We start from the raw sequence: 22,764 nt of genomic DNA on the forward strand, positions 1-22,764 counted from the left end.
AAAATTTTATAATAAAAAAAAAAAAAGTTGAGTAATTTGCGTCACCGGATACTGTCAGTAGTTGAACATTTCTATTGTAAAACGGTTGTCAAATATTAAATGTTTATCTACTTACATTTTACCAGGCATTCATTCACAGAGTTCATCAGAGCAGCATCAAGAATATCAAATACATTGCAGTGAATCTCTTATCCGCATCTTAAGTTTATTGAGAATAATAATAATGACATAATGTCTTCAGCACAGCGACTCTGATTGGCCGATGCGTTCAACAGACATGTCTGTGATTGGCTACAATGCTCAACGCTGCAAAAGCACGTCGTAAGTTCCTTAAATGCAAAGGGGAAAATATGAATAAAACCGTAATATGCACTTTTCATGATTAGCTAATCGCGGCAGCTGTAATCTTATTCACATTTGTTTTTCTGATTAACCGTTTTGCTCTATGAGAAAGACAAGGTAACAAAATATTCGTGGCTTTGCTAAAAACATTCGGGGCTTAAGCTTAAGGTGCTATAGAAATAAACTTGACCTTGACCTTAGCCCAGCCCTAGCGCCGCCCCTGGCATTGACAAGCAATGCAATTTTGTATTTATGTCCCAAATATTTGTAATAAAATCTTCATATAAAATGCACGTAAAATAACGCTAATAATCAGCGTTATTTTAGAATTATTTATATACTATTAAAGTATTTATTATTATTGTGGATAAGCTTTTATTTTTATATTTTCATGTTCAGTAATTTAATGTTTGTCATAATACTAATTCGTAATATTTAAATATTTATATACCATACTTTTCCATCTATTTTTTTTACATTTTATTTCAGCTTTATTTTAATGGCCAAAAACGAGTTAGTTTTAGTTAAAGCTGCAGTCCGTAGCTTGTTTGGGTTAAAAATAATTCAAAATAATAAACTTTATTCTATATTGCTCTTTTAAAGCAAGCTTCTCAAGGTGCTTACACAGAAAAAAGTAAACCAACACAATAACAGCAAATAAAAGCTAGTAAATCATCTGTTTTAAGTGTAATTTATTCCTGTGATCAAAGCTGAATGTTCAGCATCATTACTCCAGTCTTCAGTGTCACATGATCCTTCAGAAATCACTCTAATATGATGATCTGATGATGGACAGCCTGATGAAGATGATGAAGATGATGAGCTTGACTGAAGAGTTTTAACCCTCGGCACATCAGATATTAACAGTATTTACCGTGTTTTACTGTGGTGATCTCAGATCGACTGGATTATTTATTCTCCTGAACTCATAAATTAGAGTTAGTGAGGATACAGTAATCAAAACTGATCACTTACACATGCATTAAACATTAAATCACTGTTAAACCTGTAAAATGCGTTATAGCAAGAGGTCATTTAAAGTGACAAACCAAGAAGTGACATCATTACTTAGTTTAGCATATATATATATATCCTTTATTAAGAGTTTTATATCTTATTTTGCACCCTGTTTAAAGAAAGTGTCATATGTATGTTAGAAACACTAACAATCTTCACTCTCCACTGCAGTCTCAAATTCTATTCATATTTATTTGTATAGCGCTTTTCACTGTAATATCGTATCAAATGCATGTTTTCTACATTACAATCAAGAATAGATATCATTACCAGCAATCTGTATTACAGAAATTTACTTACGCAGATAATACAAATCATGAAGTAAGTATTTTTTATTTATTTATGAAGCACATTTAAATTCAATAAAATGGTTTGCTTACAAGGGAAGGTGTGATTAGAAAGGGCGGTATGTGCATTAATGATATATTTCGGTATTCTATGACAGAGATCGCATCAGTCACGGAGAATGTATTTTATATTAATGTTAAAATGCTTGTTTTTTAGGCTAATTAGATTATGCATGTGCAGTTTTCTATGTCAGAACTTCTCCAGCACGTGGCAGTATTTGACTAAAAACATGAAGGAAATTCTGGTTTTCAAATTGATTTATGATTCTAATTTCTTTATAGTTTGAAGTTTTCATAACATATTTAATTCTTGTGAATACACATATACATCTGCTCGTGTTTAAAAAACACTTCTGTGACAAATACATACTCAGAAAGTTTTATTCTTACTTCACTCAAATACAGGCCCGGTTCTAGAACCAAATCACTGAGGGTGCTTCTGAATATAGTGAGGGTGCTGCTTACATAATCGTAGGAAATAGCTCAGTCATCACTCTGAAACATAGTATCTCAAAATTGGGGATGTTGTATACAACAATACTACTGTAATTGCTGTTATGTTAAACAATATACGACCTGGCAGTATATTATAGAATAGCATGTAAACAAGCAGCAATCTTCACTTTGCAAATCATGCCACATATAACCTACTTATACTGTGGTGATACCCTTGTTGTAACAGCTGGCTTCAACTTCAATTAAACACTTCTAGAATGGCCAAAAGTCACTGCCTTACACACGTCTCTCTCCATGACGGTGAGAGACACATTTTTACATAACAAGGCAGAAAATGTACCAAGAACATCCAACCTAACTTGAACATAAACACACGTAACTTTACTAACACAAACCCCAACCATATTGCTGTAATAACGCATAAATCAACTCCCAACAAACAATTACCCATAATGCACTAGCGCTGACTGCCGGGTCTGTACAATATGACAACCATGACAACACATCAACACCCAATCAGTCATTCATTGTTAGCGTTATGCATAAACATATTGATAAAGCACTGCTGCAGTAACGTTATTACACCAAGGTATTGCTGCTATATTCTTTATGACAACTCCAATAACAACGACAAGCAGTTCAAAACAATTGACAGCAAAAGACCAAGAAGCTGCGCTAGCTTAACGTTACACAACACACATAACGTTACACAAAATACTTATTGAGCATGCTACAATTATTAATAATAATACTTACAGGTTGTGATTCGGAGGAGGAGGAAGAAGCTAATCCAAATATATTCAGTACTGTAACCTTCCTTCAAACGGCTTGCGAATCCAGACTTGAAAGCATTTATGTTGGAGAACATTATGTTGGAGAAACGTCATTAAAATGACGCGAGGTTCGGGCTAAACTTCTGTGTTTTGTGCGTTCTTGAGACATTTTCTTATGTCCATGATGATTAAAAATGGACACTTATTTTTACGTTACCTAAAGCCCCGTCTCAGAAAGTCAGCTAACAAAATTTCTGAGCGGGAAGCACGCACGCAAGCAAAGTGGGCAATTAAAGAGACAGCTTCACCTTTTGCCTATCGCGATCACGAAAGGACAACTACAATGCATTAAACATGAAAGCATAACGAAATAATTTATTTAATATATATATATTTGTTTAATTTTATTAATTTATTTATTTTGTGTAGGCTATCCTATAGGCAAGAGTGTGAAATCCGTCTGTGTTTTATTTTCGGCAAAATCTCGTTTATGTGTGCTATTAATAATTTTTCATCTGAGGGTGCTTTCACTTTTATTTGAGGGTGCTTAGCACCCTCAAGCACCCCCGTAGAACCGGGCCTGCTCAAATAGCCTATTACAATCCCTCAGTTTTCCCGCCTTCTGTGTGACCAGCTCAGCTCTCTCTGATTTGAGGTTTTGCTGTTAAAATGGCGTCGAGTTCGGGTGAGAATCCTCAATGTATTCACAACTTCTGAAATATTAGAGGGTTAACTTCGTTAAATTCATTAAATGATATTTCATCGAGCTTTCACATTAATGTTTAAAAGTGGCAGTGAATACCAGGAAGTCTGCATATATGTATATGAATATATAATAAGGTTTTATAGCCTATTTGTTTACTTATTTAAATGGTCATTTCCGCGGCATAGCGATGACGATTCTAGAATGTCTCTGAGGTTGTGACGCCATAAGGACTGACGCTGTGATGATGACGTCATAGTAACTGACACTGGACTGCAGAAACACACACTCGCTCAGACTCACTCACACACATTGAAGACATTGAAGCGGAGATCATGGACACACACACGGGCAAACGACAAAAAGACACTCAGGTAACACACACCAGTCACTCTGATATTACTGTGCGTTAATAACCAGGTTTTGAAGTGAACTGTGGCGGGAAACACTGTCAAATCACGAGCCAGTTTTGCGTATTAGTGATCATGTTTACTCGCTTTGCTGGGGAAGTTCGTGTAAAACAAATCTGTGCAGATTTAGCAGATTTTATGATATATTAAATACAGTGTATTTGCTCAGAATCTGCTCATATCTGCTCACTTGAACACACACGTCACTACACAACAAATAACAGCGCTTGTTCCTTTACACTGAAGCAACAGCGAAGATTAAAACACATTTGGTGAACAGAAACAACATCCTATTTCTGATGTTCTCTGTCCTGTATTAATCTGTAACACATTTATGAGGATGAAACGAGGAACGAGGAGATGCTGGATGACAGGATTGTGTTTGAATAAAAAAAATGAATGTATGAAATCCAAATGTTATATATGTATATACTTTCATGACAAATAATAGGTAATTTTAATTGCCATTAAAGTGAAATAACTGAACATAAACATACAAGCTTGATAAAAATTATAATTTTAGAAGAAAATTACTTCGAGGCTTTTGCATCTGAACTTTTCACACACACATACAGTATATATATATATAAAAATAAGATGTTACATAGATAATCTGGTTTATTTATTTTCTTTTTCTTCTTCTTTTTTTTTTTGGCTTGTAGAAGTTCTGAATAGTCGGTAATTTAAAAAATGTAGTAGCTAAATATGCCAGTGAGTGAAAAAGTTAATCTCAAACCATGTTAATAATCCCTCATGTGTTCAGGCTCTGGTGGAGATGCGGGAGATGATCTTCATGATCAGATCCCTGGAGCAAGTCGGACCCCAAACTCCGATCAGCAGTGGGAACCTGAACCCCCAGAGGCCCCTGAAACCCCAGAAGCCCCTGAAACCCCAGAGGCCCCTGAACCCCCAGAGGCCCCTGAACCCCCTGAACCCCCTGAACCCCCAGAGGCCCCTGAACCCCCTGAAACCCCTGAACCCCCAGAGGCCCCTGAACCCCCTGAAACCCCTGAACCCCCAGAGGCCCCTGAACCCCCTGAAACCCCTGAACCCCCTGAAACCCCTGAACCCCCAGAGGCCCCTGAATCCTCTGAACCCCCAAAGCCCCTTGAACCCCCTGGACCCTCTGGACGACCTAAACTCGCAGAACTCGCTGAGGCCCTTCTCCACGGCCCAAAAGCCCGCCTGTGGCTTCAAGTTCTCCTGGGACACGGACCACCGGCACAAACTCAACGACCTGGAGCCCTACAACCCCAGCAAGTGGAGCCCCACTGCGGGACCACAGTAACCTGCTCTCGCTCATCACTACACCCAGACACGCACGTCCCCTAGACAACTCCCTTAAAGCGCAGCCGCTACAGATGTTCACGATGACAAACGTGACTCCAGCGCACGTTTACCGCGGTGAACACTATAAACAAAACAATTTCTGACGCCGCCCGGAGAAGACGTGCTGACGAGCCGTGAGGAGAAGATCTGCTTGAGGTATGTGTAAAACTAATGTATTTTTAATGCTAACGTGTGAGGTTTGTGTCCCGCACCAGGTCAGGTGGTGCTGAAGACCTTGAGGACGGTCCTCCACACGCCCCTCTGCTGACCCGCCGCTGACGGACGATCTGCTCAAGGTACATGTGAAGTCACAGTTTAGCCTATAGATGGACCTCCTCTGTCCTGCTCTGAACATTATATCCGTCAAAAGCTTGGAGTAATTCATATTTTGTATAGTTTTTGAAAGTCTGTTCATTGACTTGATGCAAAAATTTAGTAAAACTGTAATATTATGATATTATTCATAAGAACTGTTTTGTGTTTTGCAAAGCCGGATTTTCAGTGTCACATGACCCTTCATAAATCATTCTAATCTGCTGATTCGCTGCTCAATAAACCTCTGTGATTATTATCAGTGTTGAAAACAGTTGTGCCGCTTCACAGTGGAAACTGTGATAAACTCATTCAGAAGTTTAGGGGAAGTGACCATTTTAATCAGCAAAAATGACAAACACATTTCACATTTCAAAAACATGAACTTTCTGTTCATCAAAGAATCCTAGTAACAGGATCACTGTGTCCTCACAAATATGAAGCAGCAAAAACACTATTTTAACATTGATAATAATAAGAACCATTATCAATAATTGAGCACCAGTAATAATTGCTAATAACCGATCAGAAAAACTGAATATCAGAATATCTTTAAAAACTGTGTCAGGAGGATCGTCACCCCAGCGGATGCTCTCTGCCTGAGGGACGCCCACTGGAGCTGAGGAGGGAGGATAAGTGGGTAAGTTCACACTGTCACCAACACAAGTTAACACACTGAGACCTGCTTCACACTCAGCGGGACACATTCATTTCAGCATCTGTATTAACATGGGGGATAGTAAAAGATTGAACAAAAATATGATGTTATTCAGTTTTAGATTGTCTTTAAAGCAACACTAAGGAACATTTTTTACCTTAAAGGGACTGTGTGTAGGAATTTCTCCCATCTAGTGGTGAAACTGTATTTTGCATTCAAACGAATAATGCTCTCCAGCGCCTCACTTTTTCAAATGCGCGTTGCATCTACGGTAGCCGTTATGTACCAAAAAGCTATGACAGGATGTCTTATAATAGCACTTTGAGTTTTCCTTCGGGTGAACAGGTTTGTTATTTAAAACAAACTGAAACTTGAAACAACGAAAAAAAGAATGTTACAGTATGAATTACTGACTGTGAAAAACATGAACTATGGTAATTAGTTGTAATGCCGCCTTTACTCGTTATATTTTTTGAAGTACGTGCATTGTTAGATATCATCATCATCATCAGAGCCTTCTCTAACGTTACTTTACTCAATAGCTGCTATTCATCAAAGAGCCTGTTTAACTTTTACTATAAATGTTCTTCTGTCTATATAATAAAGTTCACAACCAAGCAATGAAAAAAAGCTTGTAATTAAGACCGTAACATTGACTTACCTGTCGAGAAGAAAGCAGGCAACTTCAGCGTCTCTTTTGAAAGCTTTCTCCTGCATTAGCTATCCTGACATTAACCCTTGTTTTTGTAATCTCCGGTCACGTTTACGGTCTATTTTGGACTTTTTCGACGACGAGGACTCCTTATCCTGTGACTCATATGTATGTATGAATGAACGGTGTATAAATAACCGTTCCGTGCAGGATTTTAAACTTGCCGGGGCAGTGACAAGCGCCTCTCACTGCTCTGTGCCTCCGCTTCTACTGGCTTCAGTCACGTGACGCTGGTTCTGAACGAAACGCGTTGTGGAAACGCGTTGGCCTAGTACTTTTTGTCCCTCTCTGCTATTGTAGTTTTTCAAGATGGCGGAACTACATGGAAGCCTCCGTGGACCTACCCGTCCCATGTATATAAAGATAATAAATTCTTCGTTTACGAGGATTAGTCTGATCATTGGCAGAGGTATTTGTACATCATTGAGGGCATATTTATGAATAGAAATATTGATTTTAGATAATAAAATACCTAAAAAGCTACATATAGTCCCTTTAAAATAATGTTTCCAAAATCGCATCAGTGGTTATCAAGTCGTAACAGGGTGAACGGCACTTCTGGATTCGCTTTGCGTCCCTATATCTGCTATAACCGCACTATAGCCCCGGCGAACGATCCTGGCTTCAGCGTCGTCACTACGACACGGCATTATTACGGCTTTTGTTCACGGGACTGAACACGGCAATGTTACTCGGTCCCCAACCCGGCATCAATCCCGGGTCACATTTCTGTAGTTCGAATGAGACATAGGAAAACTACAAATCTGACTTGCTTTACGTCAAGTGTAACAATAGTCATTATTTAGTTTTTCTTCGGTTCTGATGTCGCAATACTTTAATGAAATCATGCATCATCCTCTAACTTGTCCGTGGACATCGCTCATTCCAAAGCCGGCGCTGGATAAACAGCGAGCGTGCGACAGTCGGCTGCGGGCGGCGGAATTATTTACGACAGCGGTAATGGACAATTCCACATCCAACCTGAAGGGGGACCGCAGAGGAAAAGTTCCTTAGTGTTGCTTTAAATGCTGTGAACGTGTTTCTGATTTCCTCATGCCTGATTATGCTCTTGTGTCTTGTGTGTCAGGAGGATCATCACCCCAGCGGCCCCATGATGCTCTCTGCCTGAGGGACGCCCACTGGAGCTGAGGAAGGAGGATAAGTGGGTAAGATTCATATCGATATATTGGCCGATAAATCTAAATCCAAAACTTGATATACTTAGAGAGTCTAATTATAAAAACCAAATGCTCTTCATTAAAAGCTTTGTCCCAAACACAGCATGAATCAGACATGTACAGTACAGAAGCCTAGTGTGAACCAGTGTAAGATTCCTGCAAATTAATATTACCATTAATGCCATGTTTCCTAATGATATCTCCTAATGGTAGCATGTACAGAGTGAACAGCAGCGGTCCTAGTACTGAGCCTTGTGGTACGCCATACTGAACTTGTGATCGATGAGACATCTCTTCACTTACTGCTACAAACTGATATCGGTCAGATAAGTGTGATTTAACCCATGCTAATGCAATTCCACTAATGCCAACATAATTTTCGAGTCTATTTAAAAGAATGTTGTGGTCGATGGTGTCAAATGCAGCACTAAGATCGAGTAACACTAATAGAGAGACACAACCACGATCGGATGATAAGAGCAGATCATCTGTGACTCTAACGAGAGCTGTCTCGGTACTATGGTACGGTCTAAATCCTGACTGATAATCATCACAGATATCATTTCTTTCTGAAAAGGAACATAGTTGTGAGGTATTTATTAAATAAACAAAAAATGTCCAAAAATGGGGAAATAAAGTGTAGAAATAAAAGGGGATCTGGGGATCACAGTATTCTTCTTATGATGTAACGAGTACATCAGGATTTATGGGAAGTATTCCCGGTTCCGGCTGACCTAATCTATGCAGCCTAACATTGAATTATAGAAGTCTATAATGTGCTATGTGTATATTAGAGAGATGTGTCTTTAGTCTGGCTTTGAACTGACAGAGTGTGTCTGCTTCCCGGACAATGTTAGGAAGACTGTTCCAAAGTTTTGGTGCTAAATAGGAGAAGGATCTACCGCCAGCAGTCGATTTAGATATTCTAGGTATTATCAACTGGCCGGAATTTTGAGATCGCAATAGACGTGACGGACTATAATGCGTTAAGAGCTCGCTCAAGTACTGTGGAGCTAAACCATTTAGTGCTTTGTAAGTAATCAGCAATATTTTAAAATTTATATGATGTTTAATAGGGAGCCAATGCAGTGATGACAGAACTGGGCTAATATGGTCATACTTCCTGGTTCTGGTAAGAACTCGAGCTGCTGCGTTTTGAACCAGCTGTAGTTTGTTTATTAAGCGTGCAGGGCAACCACCCAGTAGAGCATTACAATAATCTAGCCTTGAGGTCATGAACGCATGAACTAATTGTTCCGCATTTGTCACTGAGAGCATATGACGTAATTTAGATATATTTTTAAGATGGAAAAATGCGTTTTTACAGATTCTAGACACGTGACTTTCAAATGAAAGATTGGTATCAAAGAGCACACACACACACACACACACACACACACACACCTACACACCCAGGTTCCTAACCGACGACGAAGACTTAACAGAGCAGCCATCAAGTGTTAGACAGTATTCTAGATTATTACATGAGGAAGTTTTTTGTCCAATAATTAGAATCTCTGTTTTTTCTGAATTTAGTAGTAGGAAATTACTAGTCATCCAATTTTTTATATCAGCTATGCATTCCGTTAATTTTGTGAATTGGTAAGTTTCGTTAGATTGTGAAGAAATATAGAGCTGAGTATCATCGGCATAACAGTGAAAACTAATGCCATGTTTCCTAATGATATCTCCTAAGGGTAGCATGTACAGAGTGAACAGCAGCGGTCCTAGTACTGAGCCTTGTGGTACGCCATACTGAACTTGTGATCGAGAAGACATCTCTTCATTTACTGCTACAAACTGATAACGGTCAGATAAGTGTGATTTAAACCATGCTAGTGCAATTCCACTAATGACAACATAATTTGAGTCTATTTAAAAAATTGTTGTGGTCGATAGTGTCAAATGCAGCACTGAGATCGAGAAACACTAATAGAGAGACACAACCACGATCGGATGATAAGAGCAAATCATTTGTGACTCTAACGAGAGCTGTTTCGGTACTATGGTACGGTCTAAATCCTGACTGGAAATCCTCGCAGATATCATTTCTTTCTAGAAAGGAACACAGTTGTGAAGATACTGCCTTTTCTAATATCTTTGACAGAAAGGGCAGATTCGAGATCGGCCTGTAATTGACTAATTCTGTAGGATCAAGTTGCGTTTTTTTAACAAGCGGTTTAATCATAGCCAGCTTGAAGGTTTGTGGTGCGTATCCTAATGACAAAGATGAATGAATGATATTAAGAAGAGGATCTGTGACCTCTGGAAACATCTCTTTCAGTAGCTTAGTCAGTATAGGGTCTAACATACATGTTGTCGGTTTAGATGATTTAATGAGTTTAGTAAATTCTTCCTCTCCTATAGTAATAAACGAATCAAATTTTTCCTCAGGGAGACTACAATGCACTGCCTGATGCGATACTGTAGTAGACGGTTGCATAGTTATAATTTACTCCCTGATATTATCAATCTTAAGTGAAGAAGTTCATAAAGTTATTACTGCTGTGCTGCTTGGAAACTTCTGGAGTTGAAGCTTTCTTTTTCGTTAGTTTAGCCACCGTTTCAAATAAATACCTAGGATTATGTTTATTTTCTTCTAATAGGGTTTAAAAATAAGCAGATCTAGCAGCTTTTAAAGCCTCTCTGTATGCAATCGAGCTCTCTTTTCAACAATTAGTACTTTATCTGCAGCCAATTCTTTGATAAAGTCTATATGGTGCCCTGGTGGCCTGTATACAGTAGCCAGCACAAATCTCAAACATGATTTGTCATTTATACTATATATTTTTACATTAAGCACCAACACTTCAAAAGAAGTATATTTAACACTAGATTTCTTAGTGATTTTGAAAATATTACTATAAATTACAGCAACTCCTCCCCCTTTGCGTTTCAGACGAGGCTCATGTTTATAACAGTAATCTTGCGGGGTGAACTCATTTAAAGTAATGTAATCGTTTGGTTTTAGCCAGGTTTCTGTCAAACACAACACATCTAGGTTATTATCTGAAATCATATCATTAACAATAAGTGCTTTTGGAGTAAGGGATCGAATATTCAGCAACCCAAGCTTTATCATTTGCTCATCTGTATTATAGCTGTTTTTTATTTGTTGAACATCAGTTCAATTTTTAACCCTAGATGGGTTGAAGCGTTTTTTGGATTTCCAAATTCGGGGAACAGACACAGTCTCTATGTGATGATAGCTAGGTGAAAGAGGCTCTATGTGATGGGATTTATCTGACCTTATCTGGTTTAGCCTGTCTAAACCAGATACCAGTCTGTCTGCTTCCTGACCTGAGCCCCAGATTACTAGAGAGAAGAGCAGCACCATCCCATAAGAGATAAATACCATCTATTTTAAACAGGTCAGGTCTGCCCCAAAAACTTTTCTATGAATTCTATATTATTTTGCAGATACCACTTATACAACCAGCCATTGAGTGAGGACAATCTACTAACTATCTCATCACTCCTGCGGACAGGAAGGGGGCCAGAGCAAATTACAGTGTTTGACATCATACTTGCAAGTTCACACACCTCTTTAATATTAATTTTGGTGATCTCCGACTGGCGGAGTCGAACATCATTAGTGCAGACGTGAATAATAATCTTAGAGAATTTACGATTAGCATTAGCCAGCACTTTTAAATTTGCTTTGATGTCAGGCGCTCTGGCTCCCGGCAAACATGTGACTATGGTTTAAGTCATGGAACTATGGAGTGAGGAGAATCTGTTTGTTGTTGTTATCGGAAAGGAAGAGCGGTGTTTTGTCCCGCGACTACAGCGTCTCACCGTCACCCAGTTTTCCTGCTGCACGGGCTCTACTTCAGCCAGAACCAAACAGTGTACAGAGCTCACTAAGCTAGTCGCATCCAAAGCAGTATCTAAAGCCCTTGCACTCTTACTATCCTCGATTAAAGCTTGGATGCGTGTCTCTAGCTCTGAAATCTTCCCCGTCAGCTTTACTATCTCCCTGCATTAATCACATGTAAATCCTGTGCTGACGGTGAAGGATATGCTAAACCTGTTGCATGAGGTGCAAGTAACAATAAGAGGAGAAGATGACATGACTTACTGTGCTTGTTGACTGATCCTACTCACCTAAGTTGTTTGATGGACTCGTAAAAGGCACTTCATTAAGTTTGTTTTTGTAGAAAGTCTTTCTTTAAAGTGAATTTCATTTTGCATTAATTGTATCTTAATTTTAATCAATGTTTCATCAACCAGTTGCCTGGATTTAATAAATAAGAAGTATAATATATAGCATACAATATAATCAGGACACAGAGGCGCCAGCGCGTGAACTGGAGCTCGTCTCAAAAAATGAACCGAAATATAAGTTTCTTGCCTCACAGACCTGAGAAATATATCTATAGAAAGCTTGAAATGTCTACTTTTAAACAAAACAATTCAAAATTTAAGAAAACAGACTACTCTCTGCTTATGTAATCCGTATGAAATGTGCATTTCTCTCTGGCGCGTTCACTACTGCGAAGATCGCGAATCAGCATCGTCAACTTCATCTTTGACACAGAAAACACTTGTTTATTAATAAAAAAATTAAATGTCTCCTTGCTGTATTTGACATTCATAATCATTACTTTTGCCGGTTCTTTGTGACAGCTTTTAGGTGCGCTTTAGGTCCCTTACATGGTACATGAACGCGTCACCACCGCTCAATAGTTAATATTGTTCTTTGGTGTTCAGTTTATGCAGATTTTTCAAATGTTATTTAATAAAAAAAATTCTCAAAGATATAAAAACAAATCTAGTTTTGTAGATTCAGTTGTAAGTCATTTACAATTGATTAGTAAATGATTAACTGTGGCAATGTGTGGAGATGGACTGTTTTTAATCTATCAAATATCACCCAAATCCTCTTTTTTTCTTCATCTTGCTCCTGGTACCCGTGTCAGGGAGCCTCTAACCCAACCTGTTCCACATTATTGAGTGAAGATATTGCTGGAATATCCTCAAAATCTTGTTTGTTTGGAGTGAGGTCTGGAGTAGGCCGAAGCCTTTGAGCTACCCAGGACTTTCTTGGTTTTACACCCAGGGCCCAGGTGGACGCACAGGGTAAGAAACAACATGCCTCCCAGACAACCAAAGGCTATACCACCAGAGGATGAGTCACTGGTGACCATGAGCCTCTTCACTCAGACGCTTGAGCAGCAAAAAGATTTTTACAAAGACATGTTACAACAACAACAGGACAACTTTAAATCTTTTGTGCAGCTCATAATTGATGGCACCAACAAACGCTTAGATGATGTATTTAAGGATGTTCAAGGAATCAAAATCAGCCTGGAATTTACTCAAGATTTACTCAAGACAAAGTTGACAAAATGGCTAAAGCACAAGAGGAAATGAATAAGTTGAAGAAGCTTGAAACGGAAATACTTAAATCAAAGGAGGAGCTGGACAAGATGGCTACAAAGCTGGATTTTATTGAGAACCAGTCACGAAGAAGCAACCTTATAGTGGATGGCATTCCTGAGGAAAGAGGAGAGAGCTGGGATGTTTCTAAGAAGAAAATCAAGGACATGTTGGTCAGCAAAATGGGTCTAAATGACAACAAAATTGAAATTGAACGGGCCCACAGGATTGGCCAGCATCAGGAGGGTGAAAGACCCAGACAGACAATCGTCAAACTCATGCGATTCAAGGACAAGCAGACCATTTTATCCTCTGCAAAGAAATTAAAAGGCACACGCATCTACATAAATGAGGACTTCTCTGAGGCTGTAATGAAGAAAAGAAAAGAACTGCTACCCAAGCTGCGAGCTGCCCGGGAAAGAGGACAAATAGCTACTCTGAAATATGATAAACTGGTCATAAAATCCAAGAGTGGAGGAGCCTAGTTAGAAGTATGTAAACATTTATTTTGTTTTGTTTATTTGTATTTTTGTGTGTTTTTACTTGTAATTTAGATCATGGCTATTGACTTGTGTCATTCAGCTTTTCCAATTAAGAGTATTACAATAGCGCACTTGAATATCTGCAATTTGAGATACAAAACTAATGACATATATCAGATTTTGCAGTCCAATAGTATTGAAATCCTAGCTTTGTCTGAAACACACTTAGATTCTAGCTTCACGGATGCTGATGTGAAGATAGACGGCTATAGATTATTTAGGAGGGACAGAAATAGACATGGTGATGGTGTTGCATTCTATGCTAAGGATAACATCCCAGTTAATGTTCGAAAGGACTTCATATGGCAGAATATTGAAGCATTATGGGTACAAGTTCATATACCACACATAAAGCCTATCTTAGTTGGGTGTGTATACAGACCTCCCAGTGCCAATACTCAATATTTGGATGACATATGTGAAATGTTTGATGCTGTTTGTGATCAAAACAGAGAGATATTTATTTTAGGTGATCTTAACATTGACTGGCTGTCACTCAACCCAACTAGGGTTGCTACCAGTACACTGGTGTTATCTGCAACATGTATAGATCATATATTTACAAACGCTTTTGAACAATGCTCCAAAGCAGTCTCTGTGCCCATTGGTTGTAGTGTCCATAATATCATAGGAGTCACAAGGAAAACTAAATTGCCTAAAGGTGGCTGTAAAATAATTCATAAAAGAACTTATAGATATTTCAACCAAGAGCAGTATGTGGGTGAAATCCAAGGTGTGGACTGGTCAGAAGTGTGTGAAGATCGTGACCCTGACTCAGCCCTTAATAGGTTTATGGACATACTAATGAAAATAGTCGACAAGCATGCTCCTCTCAGAAAAAGAGCTGTGAGAAATAAAAGTGCCCCTTGGTTGGAATTAAAATCTTAAAAATGTAATGCTGTCTAGAGATAACGCTTAAACAAAAGCATATATTTCTTGCGAACTAGCTGATCAAAAACAATACCGAACTCTTAGAAATAAAGTAGTCAAAATGAATAGAAAGAAGAAAAAAGAGTACTTCCAAGAAAAGATTAATGAAGCAAAAAATGATGGTAAAAAACTATGGAACACTTTAAATCAAATAATGGGCAGGAGTAAGCACTCAGCTGCTTCATACTGTATGTTGAAAATGATGGAGTGTTCATTACAGATCCAGAGGGAATTGCTAATTATTTCAACAGTTATTTTATTAGTAAGGTAGAGAAAGTTCGATCTGGTATGTGTCCAAATATCTCAGCATCTTATGATGCAATATTAAGTAAGATAATGAGTGCGAAGAACCATTCTGTCACTTTCTCATTCAGTCAAGTTGACAGAGGCTCTGTTGGGAAAATTCTTGCAGCTCTTCCTGATGGAAAGGCATCAGGCATGGACCACTTGGACTCCAGGCTTATCAGGGTGGCAGCTGAAGCGCTGTCCTTTCCCATTGCTCATTTGGTCAACTTAAGTTTGTTGCAGGGCATATTTCCAGAGAAATGGAAGGAGGCTAAAATCATACCACTGCCTAAAAATAAAAGAGCCACATTTACAGGACAGAATAGCCGACCTATCAGTCTATTACCTTTACTCAGCAAAGTCATGGAAAAGATTGCTTTTGAACAAGTTTATAAATATTTTTTTTCTAATAGGCTGATCACCAAGTACCAGCATGCATATCGAGAGGGTCACTCCACATGTACTGCTTTAACTCATATGACCGACAATTGGTTAGAAGAAATCGATGCAAACAGATTAGTAGGAGCAGTGATGTTGGACTTCAGTGCAGCGTTTGACCTGATAGATCACAAAATACTGCTTCAAAAATTAGAATGCTATGGTTTTACACCTTCGTCTCTGTCGTGGATGGGGAGTTACCTATCCAATAGGACGCAGCGGGTGTTCTTTAATGGTCAATATTCATCTACTAAGACAGTACATTGTGGTGTGCCCCAGGGTAGCTGCCTTGGGCCTTTGCTATACTCGATCTTTACAAATGATTTACCTTTTATTGTGCAACATTCAACTGTTGTCATGTATGCAGATGATTCCACACTGTACTGTTCTGCAAAAACTCCTCATGATGTTTCAAATCTATTAAATCATGACTTGCAGAATATAAGCAAGTGGGTAAAAGATAACAAACTAGTTTTAAATGTAGACAAATCAACATCTATGATATTCTGGAAAAGATCAAAACTAATCACCGAGCCCTCTCTGAACTTGTCAGTCAATGGGCTGCAGCTAAGACAAGTGATGCAAGCCAGGTTACTGGGCGTCGCCTTGGATTCTTACTTGTCTTGGTCAGCTCATATTGATGGAATGATAGCTAAAATGGGGAATGGTATTGCAATGTCCAGAAAATGTACGTCAAGTCAAGTCAAGTCAAGTCAACTTTATTTATATAGCGCTTTTCACAATACAGATTGTATCAAAGCAGCTTCACAGTATTAAATAAAATAGTACATCAGTGTTTGTTTCTGGTGTAAAACATCCACGTTTGGTAATGCAGATCAATAGCACTGTTGAATCGATTAATCAAATTAAGCATCCCCAACTGAGCAAGCCAAAGGCAACAGTGGCAAGGAACCGAAAAACTCCATCAGGTGACCTAATGGAGAAAAAAAAACCTTGGGAGAACCCGGGCTCAGTCGGGGGCCAGTTCTCCTCTGGCGTTTATGAAGTAGAGACCGGATTTAACTGCAAGATTAAAATATTATATGAATGCCTGGCTGAAGAGATGCGTCTTTAATCTAGTTTTAAACTAGATTGTCATATATTCCAATGTCCATTGCTAGACAGGTTGTCCAGTCTCTTGTTCTGTGTTATTTAGAAAACTGTCCAATTATATGGTCATCTGCATCACAAAAAGATCTACGTAAGCTTCAAGTGGCACAAAGTAGGGCAGCGAGGACTGTCCTCCAGTGCTCTCTTAAGACTAACGTGGCCCTGATGCATACACGCCTTTCTTGGCTCACAGTTGACGATAAAATCAAACTATGATTAACTTTAATATTGTGGAATGCAGTATTTATGAAACAGCCACAGTTTCTCTCTGACAGCTTGTCTTTGTAGGAAGTGGACACCTACATGCCACCAGGCAGGCACTACTAGGGGGTGGCATAAAACTTCCGCTTCCCAGGACAAATTTTCTGAAACGCACATCACTTTACAGAGCAATATCTATTTGGAATCGACTCTCTGTTTCATCACGTAGAATTCAGAACAAATACAAATTTAAGAGGACAGTATTGTCATGTTCTTTCACTTGGTAATATTTTGAATGTAATTGCAATGTTTGAATTCTCTTGATTGTAATTTGTGTTGTTATTGCTTTGTGTAATTTTATGTTGTGAATATTTTAAAGAGGACCCCAGGAAGACTAGCTGCCATTAAATGGGCCGCTAATGGGGATCCTAATAAAACAATAAACTAATATATGCATTTCATAAATGCTTATTAAATAATGTTTTTTTTTTTGTATGCATGTATGTAGCAATTAGAGGGTGCAGAAAGTGTTGTAAATGCCTTGAATACATGTACAGATCATTTGTAACAGGTAAGTGTAAAACATTTACAAGTGATGAATAGTTTACACTTTAGATTAGGGGATTCAGAAAGTGTTGTAAATGATTTATTCCTGCGTTTACACATCTATAACACATTGTAAAATCTAAAAAAAGCATGCAAACCGATTGCCTTAAAAAAAAAAACAAGTAAAGTGAAATAAGAATAGTAATAGTATGTGGTACTGACAAATGCTTAGTATAGTTCACTTTTACACAAGAGTTCTAGTAACTAAAAAAGAACTGTAAAGAGTACTTGTTAATTTACTTGAAATAAAATATAATAGTTAGCATTGTTGTGTTCTGCAGGCTGAATGTTGAAGTCTGTGTGATCAGTTGCAAGATTGTCACAAATATAGAGGGATTATATAAACCCAATTAATAGTTTCACAAGGTGCTTAGGACATAAGGTGTTAGCAACAAAATGACAAAAGATCATTAATTGACAAGAAATATAGTTATATTATACATCATTCATTCATACATAATAATATATAGATATAGATATTGTTTTGTGGTGCCTAATTTAACCCCCTACGTGGTTCTTAATCAAAGACACCTTCTACCTTATTTAGATTTTTCTCAGGTTAGGTAAAGAAAGTCGAATCCGTTCTAAACAATAAGTGCTTAAATTTCCATACTTACAATTTAGTCGGAAGACTTCTCCGTGGTTAAGTTCAGCTCATTTTTCATAAAGCAGAGACTATGGCAGGCTGGTTCTTTTTATATCAAATATAAGTAGTTTTTATTAAATTTAGGTTAAATAGTTCACATACAAAATTACTAATATAGAAAATCAAATCAAATCAAAAACAAGCAGTTTACGAACTTTGACTGCAGGAGGCCCATGGCAAGAGACTTCTGACACCGGAGAGGCGGACTGGTGGTCCCGTTGAATCCGTGTCTACCTTTTGACATTCCTGACAATACTTTCTATAGTCCATACACACGCCCTCCGCACAGATTCAGTCCTTCACAGACAATCTGTCCAATCCGAAGTCTTGACCTGTCCTCAGGTCTGGAGACCCCCTTACGCACTCTTTCCTTTGTTCTCCTTTGCATTTTTCTTCTTTCTTTGGCACTTTCTAATACATTTTCAATTTCTCTTTACTCTGCTATAATAGATAAATGCTTTACAACATTCAGTGCGGTATATTTTTTCTATATAAACCATTTTCTCAATAAATGACTTTACATCCCCAATTGCAATGTCTTTTCTTAATAAACCATATTCGCAATAAAGAACTATAAAATAACAGTTTCAGTGTCTTTCTTAATGACAATTTCTTAATAAACGTTTATAAAAACAAGTCTCAATGTCTTTTCTAACGAACCAGTTTCTTCTAAAAACTCTTTACAGTGTTTTTTTTTACATAAAGGTATTACATGGTTAAAGTAAAAACTTTTCCTTTACACAAAGTTAAGATTATAATTAATATAAGCCTGCTTATATAAGATATGAATCATAACAGAATCAATTGCATATTTCATGCAACAATATATACATTTCTTCTCTTCCTTTGAAACCGAATAACTGATTTCTACTGCAGTGTAAGTGCTGACTGGTGAGGGTATAGACAGCTGTCTTCTGTAGTGTAGTGTGTACTACAGTGCTGACTGGTGAGGGTATAGACAGCTGTCTTCTGTAGTGTAGTGTGTACTACAGTGCTGACTGGTGAGGGTATAGACAGCTGTCTTCTGTAGTGTAGTGTGTACTACAGTGCTGACTGGTGAGGGTATAGACAGCTGTCTTCTGTAGTGTAGTGTGTACTACAGTGCTGACTGGTGAGGGTATAGACAGCTGTCTTCTGTAGTGTAGTGTGTACTACAGTGCTGACTGGTGAGGGTATAGACAGCTGTCTTTTGTAGTGTAGTGTGTACTACAGTGCTGACTGGTGAGGGTATAGACAGCTGTCTTCTGTAGTGTAGTGTGTACTACAGTGCTGACTGGTGAGGGTATAGACAGCTGTCTTCTGTAGTGTAGTGTGTACTACAGTGCTGACTGGTGAGGGTATAGACAGCTGTCTTCTGTAGTGTAGTGTGTACTACAGTGCTGACTGGTGAGGGTATAGACAGCTGTCTTCTGTAGTGTAGTGTGTACTACAGTGCTGACTGGTGAGGGTATAGACAGCTGTCTTCTGTAGTGTGTAGTGTAGTGTGTACTACAGTGCTGACTGGTGAGGGTATAGACAGCTGTCTTCTGTAGTGTAGTGTGTACTACAGTGCTGACTGGTGAGGGTATAGACAGCTGTCTTCTGTAGTGTAGTGTGTACTACAGTGCTGACTGGTGAGGGTATAGACAGCTGTCTTCTGTAGTGTAGTGTGTACTACAGTGCTGACTGGTGAGGGTATAGACAGCTGTCTTCTGTAGTGTAGTGTGTACTACAGTGCTGACTGGTGAGGGTATAGACAGCTGTCTTCTGTAGTGTAGTGTGTACTACAGTGCTGACTGGTGAGGGTATAGACAGCTGTCTTCTCTGAAACACATGGAGTCTTTAACCACTGTGCACCTGATGTGAGCAAAACATACAAAAAAATGTAACATCATTTATGAAACGTACAGTCATGTTTTGTAAATGATTAGTTAATCATTTACTAATCACTTGTAAATGACTTGTAACACAATTTCCAAAACATACATAACATGGTAGTATATCACTTGCTAATCATTTATGAATGTTCTGTAAATGATTAGTTCATCGTTAACTAACCACTTATAAATGACTTACAACTGTACGTTAGTATAAAGTGTTACCCAAAATACACACACACACACACACACAAAAATGATATATGCAAAATTTGTATGTAATATTTAATGTAAAATGCTTATGTGAGCACTATTTACGAGTGACTGACGGAAGGTTTACACACAAATTGAGTCGCATGAGGCTCACTGTTTGTAAAATTATTCTTGAGTAAATTGTAACACTGGATTGAGTTCAGCAACTTCAAGATTTATGTAATTTGTTTGTAAAATCTTGCTTGCGTTAATTGTCACATTGGATAGAATGCAACTCAAGATTACTCTCTACTAGTGCTGTGCGCCACAACGTCAATCAAAAAATCACAGCCAATCAGAACAGCGTGTGGGCGGAGTCTCGCGGCGAGTGCACAGCACTAGTAGAGAGTAATCTTGACGGCACTCGCAAGTAAATGGATAAGCAGCTACATAATCAAATTCACAAATATTACACCATTTAAAAAATACATAGGCTACTGAGTTACTAAAACAATCTTTGTCAAAGAATACACTTGTTTGTTCACAGTTTTAACGTTCTTGTTTCCATTTGTTTAATTTGAAGATCTGAGGTGAATTATCCAGTGTTGCTTTTACAGCCTCAAAGCTGGAGCACTAAATGATGTTCAGAGTCACATGACACGCTTTTAACATTAAATAAAGCACATAAACAGCACCTGAGATTGACGTCGCAGAAAAACAGAAACCGTTTCTAAATTAGAAATGTCGCGTGTCGCGGCTGGTTAGGACAAAAACTCTGATTAACATGGAAAAGATACCTTTTATCGCGTGTCGCGGCGTCGAGTCGCATGTAGTTAGGACACGGTGTTAGAAGACAGCATGATGTTGCCGTTCACTTGCTGGAACAGTGTGGCTATATACCGTCACAAAACATCACTGATCATATGAAGATGCTTCCAAAACGTGATAAACGACATTTTTTTTTAAATTGAGTTCCCGCAAAAATCAGTATTGTATAGGGTCGGTATTGAAAAGTCAATTTTAAATTTTACGTAAAATGCGATATCCGCCATGTTATTCTGTCACGTTTTCTCCCTTTCTTTCCAAACCGCGACAAACGCCAGTCTCCTTTCTCTGCAGAATGCGATACATCCGCTCAACCAATCACAGCGCACCATTCCACGCATTGTAAACAGTAATGGCGGCGCTTTGAATACACCCGGCATCCTAGTTTTTCCTACCTTCCTTGTACCTTTTGATCAACAAACAAACAAAAAAATTAATCATTTTGACGGCATTGATGAACCTGTGGTGGATTCTGCCGTAGGGAAGAAACGTAAGCCATCGAAATCTAATCATTTACGTGAGGAGATTAAGAAGACGAGGCACGCGGGAGGAGGAAAAATGCCGGCTATTGCTTGTTCTCACACGACAGCATCAAACTTCTGTCGAATGCTGACACGTTAACCCAGGGGATCTTTTAAAAACTTTCAATTGTTTTACTCAGTCAATGAAAACCGAGCAGGACCAAGCCATTGTACAGCTGATCGCCGTCAAAAACGTTCAGGAGGTATTTCTTAGCGATGGCTGATTGAATGTATTTTTAGTCCAGTGCCTGTAATAAGATATTGAGTTCAGAGGCTGTTGTGGATATGTGGATCAACTTACTTTGTTGTGTATTTTCAACAGTTTCAATATGAATTAAAGCTGCAAGCAGCATGGTTTTAAAGCTTTTTAACAGTTACAGCGCCAACTATCGTCCGATCTCCGTAAAATTTTGCATGCTTGTTAATGATGTTATTTTACATATGCTCACCAATTTTTGTGAAGTTCTGAGTTTTTATTTAGGATTTATAGGCTTTTTAGTGTATTTTGCCACGCCCATTTTATAAATTACCCTATTACAGCCATCCAAATGCAAAAGTTCAACTTTTTTTTTGATAATTATTAATCTAGAGAGTCCAGAGAATTGTCCTAGACTGGTCTGGTTCCGATCGGGCTAAAAACCAGGGACTAGTTCGCAAAATTAGGTTTTGGACAAAATTCGACATAGCAGAAAATGTTCCCTGCCAACATCCAAATCGGAGATAGCCATTTTGTCCGCCTCGAGCCAAGGATTCCAATGATATAAGACACTTGATCCTGGGACAAACGGTCTAAGAGTTATGAGCGATTTTGAACTTTTGGTTGCTGTAGCGCCACCTATGGGCCAATCGGGGTCATACTCTGATAGGTTGTCCCCAAATTGAGGCCTACCATCTGGCCAGGTTTCAAGTCTCTAGGCCTTACGGTTTGTCCTGCACGATGCGTTTTACAAATCCTTACAATTACAATAGGGTTTCAGCATTTCATGCTTGAAC

General features: G+C 38.5%; 1 protein-coding gene across 6 annotated transcripts in view; it reads right to left on the reverse strand.

Annotated features, from left to right (window-relative positions):
* Positions 1-6,008: 6,008 nt before the first annotated feature.
* The window catches only part of LOC308702327 (Golgi apparatus protein 1-like), a 72,546-nt gene continuing 55,790 nt past the window's right edge, over positions 6,009-22,764 (reverse strand). For 2 of the 6 annotated variants that reach the window (XM_081385099.1, XM_081385098.1), the window contains 2 exons: positions 8,117-8,204; positions 6,009-6,308 (listed from right to left, as the gene is read on the reverse strand). In XM_081385099.1, coding sequence (XP_081241225.1) covers positions 8,121-8,204 — 84 coding nt within the window. In that variant the 3' untranslated portion in view covers positions 6,009-6,308; positions 8,117-8,120. Of the gene's footprint in view, positions 6,309-8,116; positions 8,205-18,417; positions 20,214-22,764 lie in introns of those variants that run through there. The other 4 variants (XM_081385097.1, XM_081385096.1, XM_081385101.1 and 1 more) reach the window with 2 other exon arrangements.

Source organism: Scardinius erythrophthalmus, assembly GCF_964197995.2.
Source record: "Scardinius erythrophthalmus genome assembly, chromosome: 14".
NCBI classification, from domain to species: Eukaryota; Metazoa; Chordata; class Actinopteri; order Cypriniformes; family Leuciscidae; genus Scardinius; species Scardinius erythrophthalmus.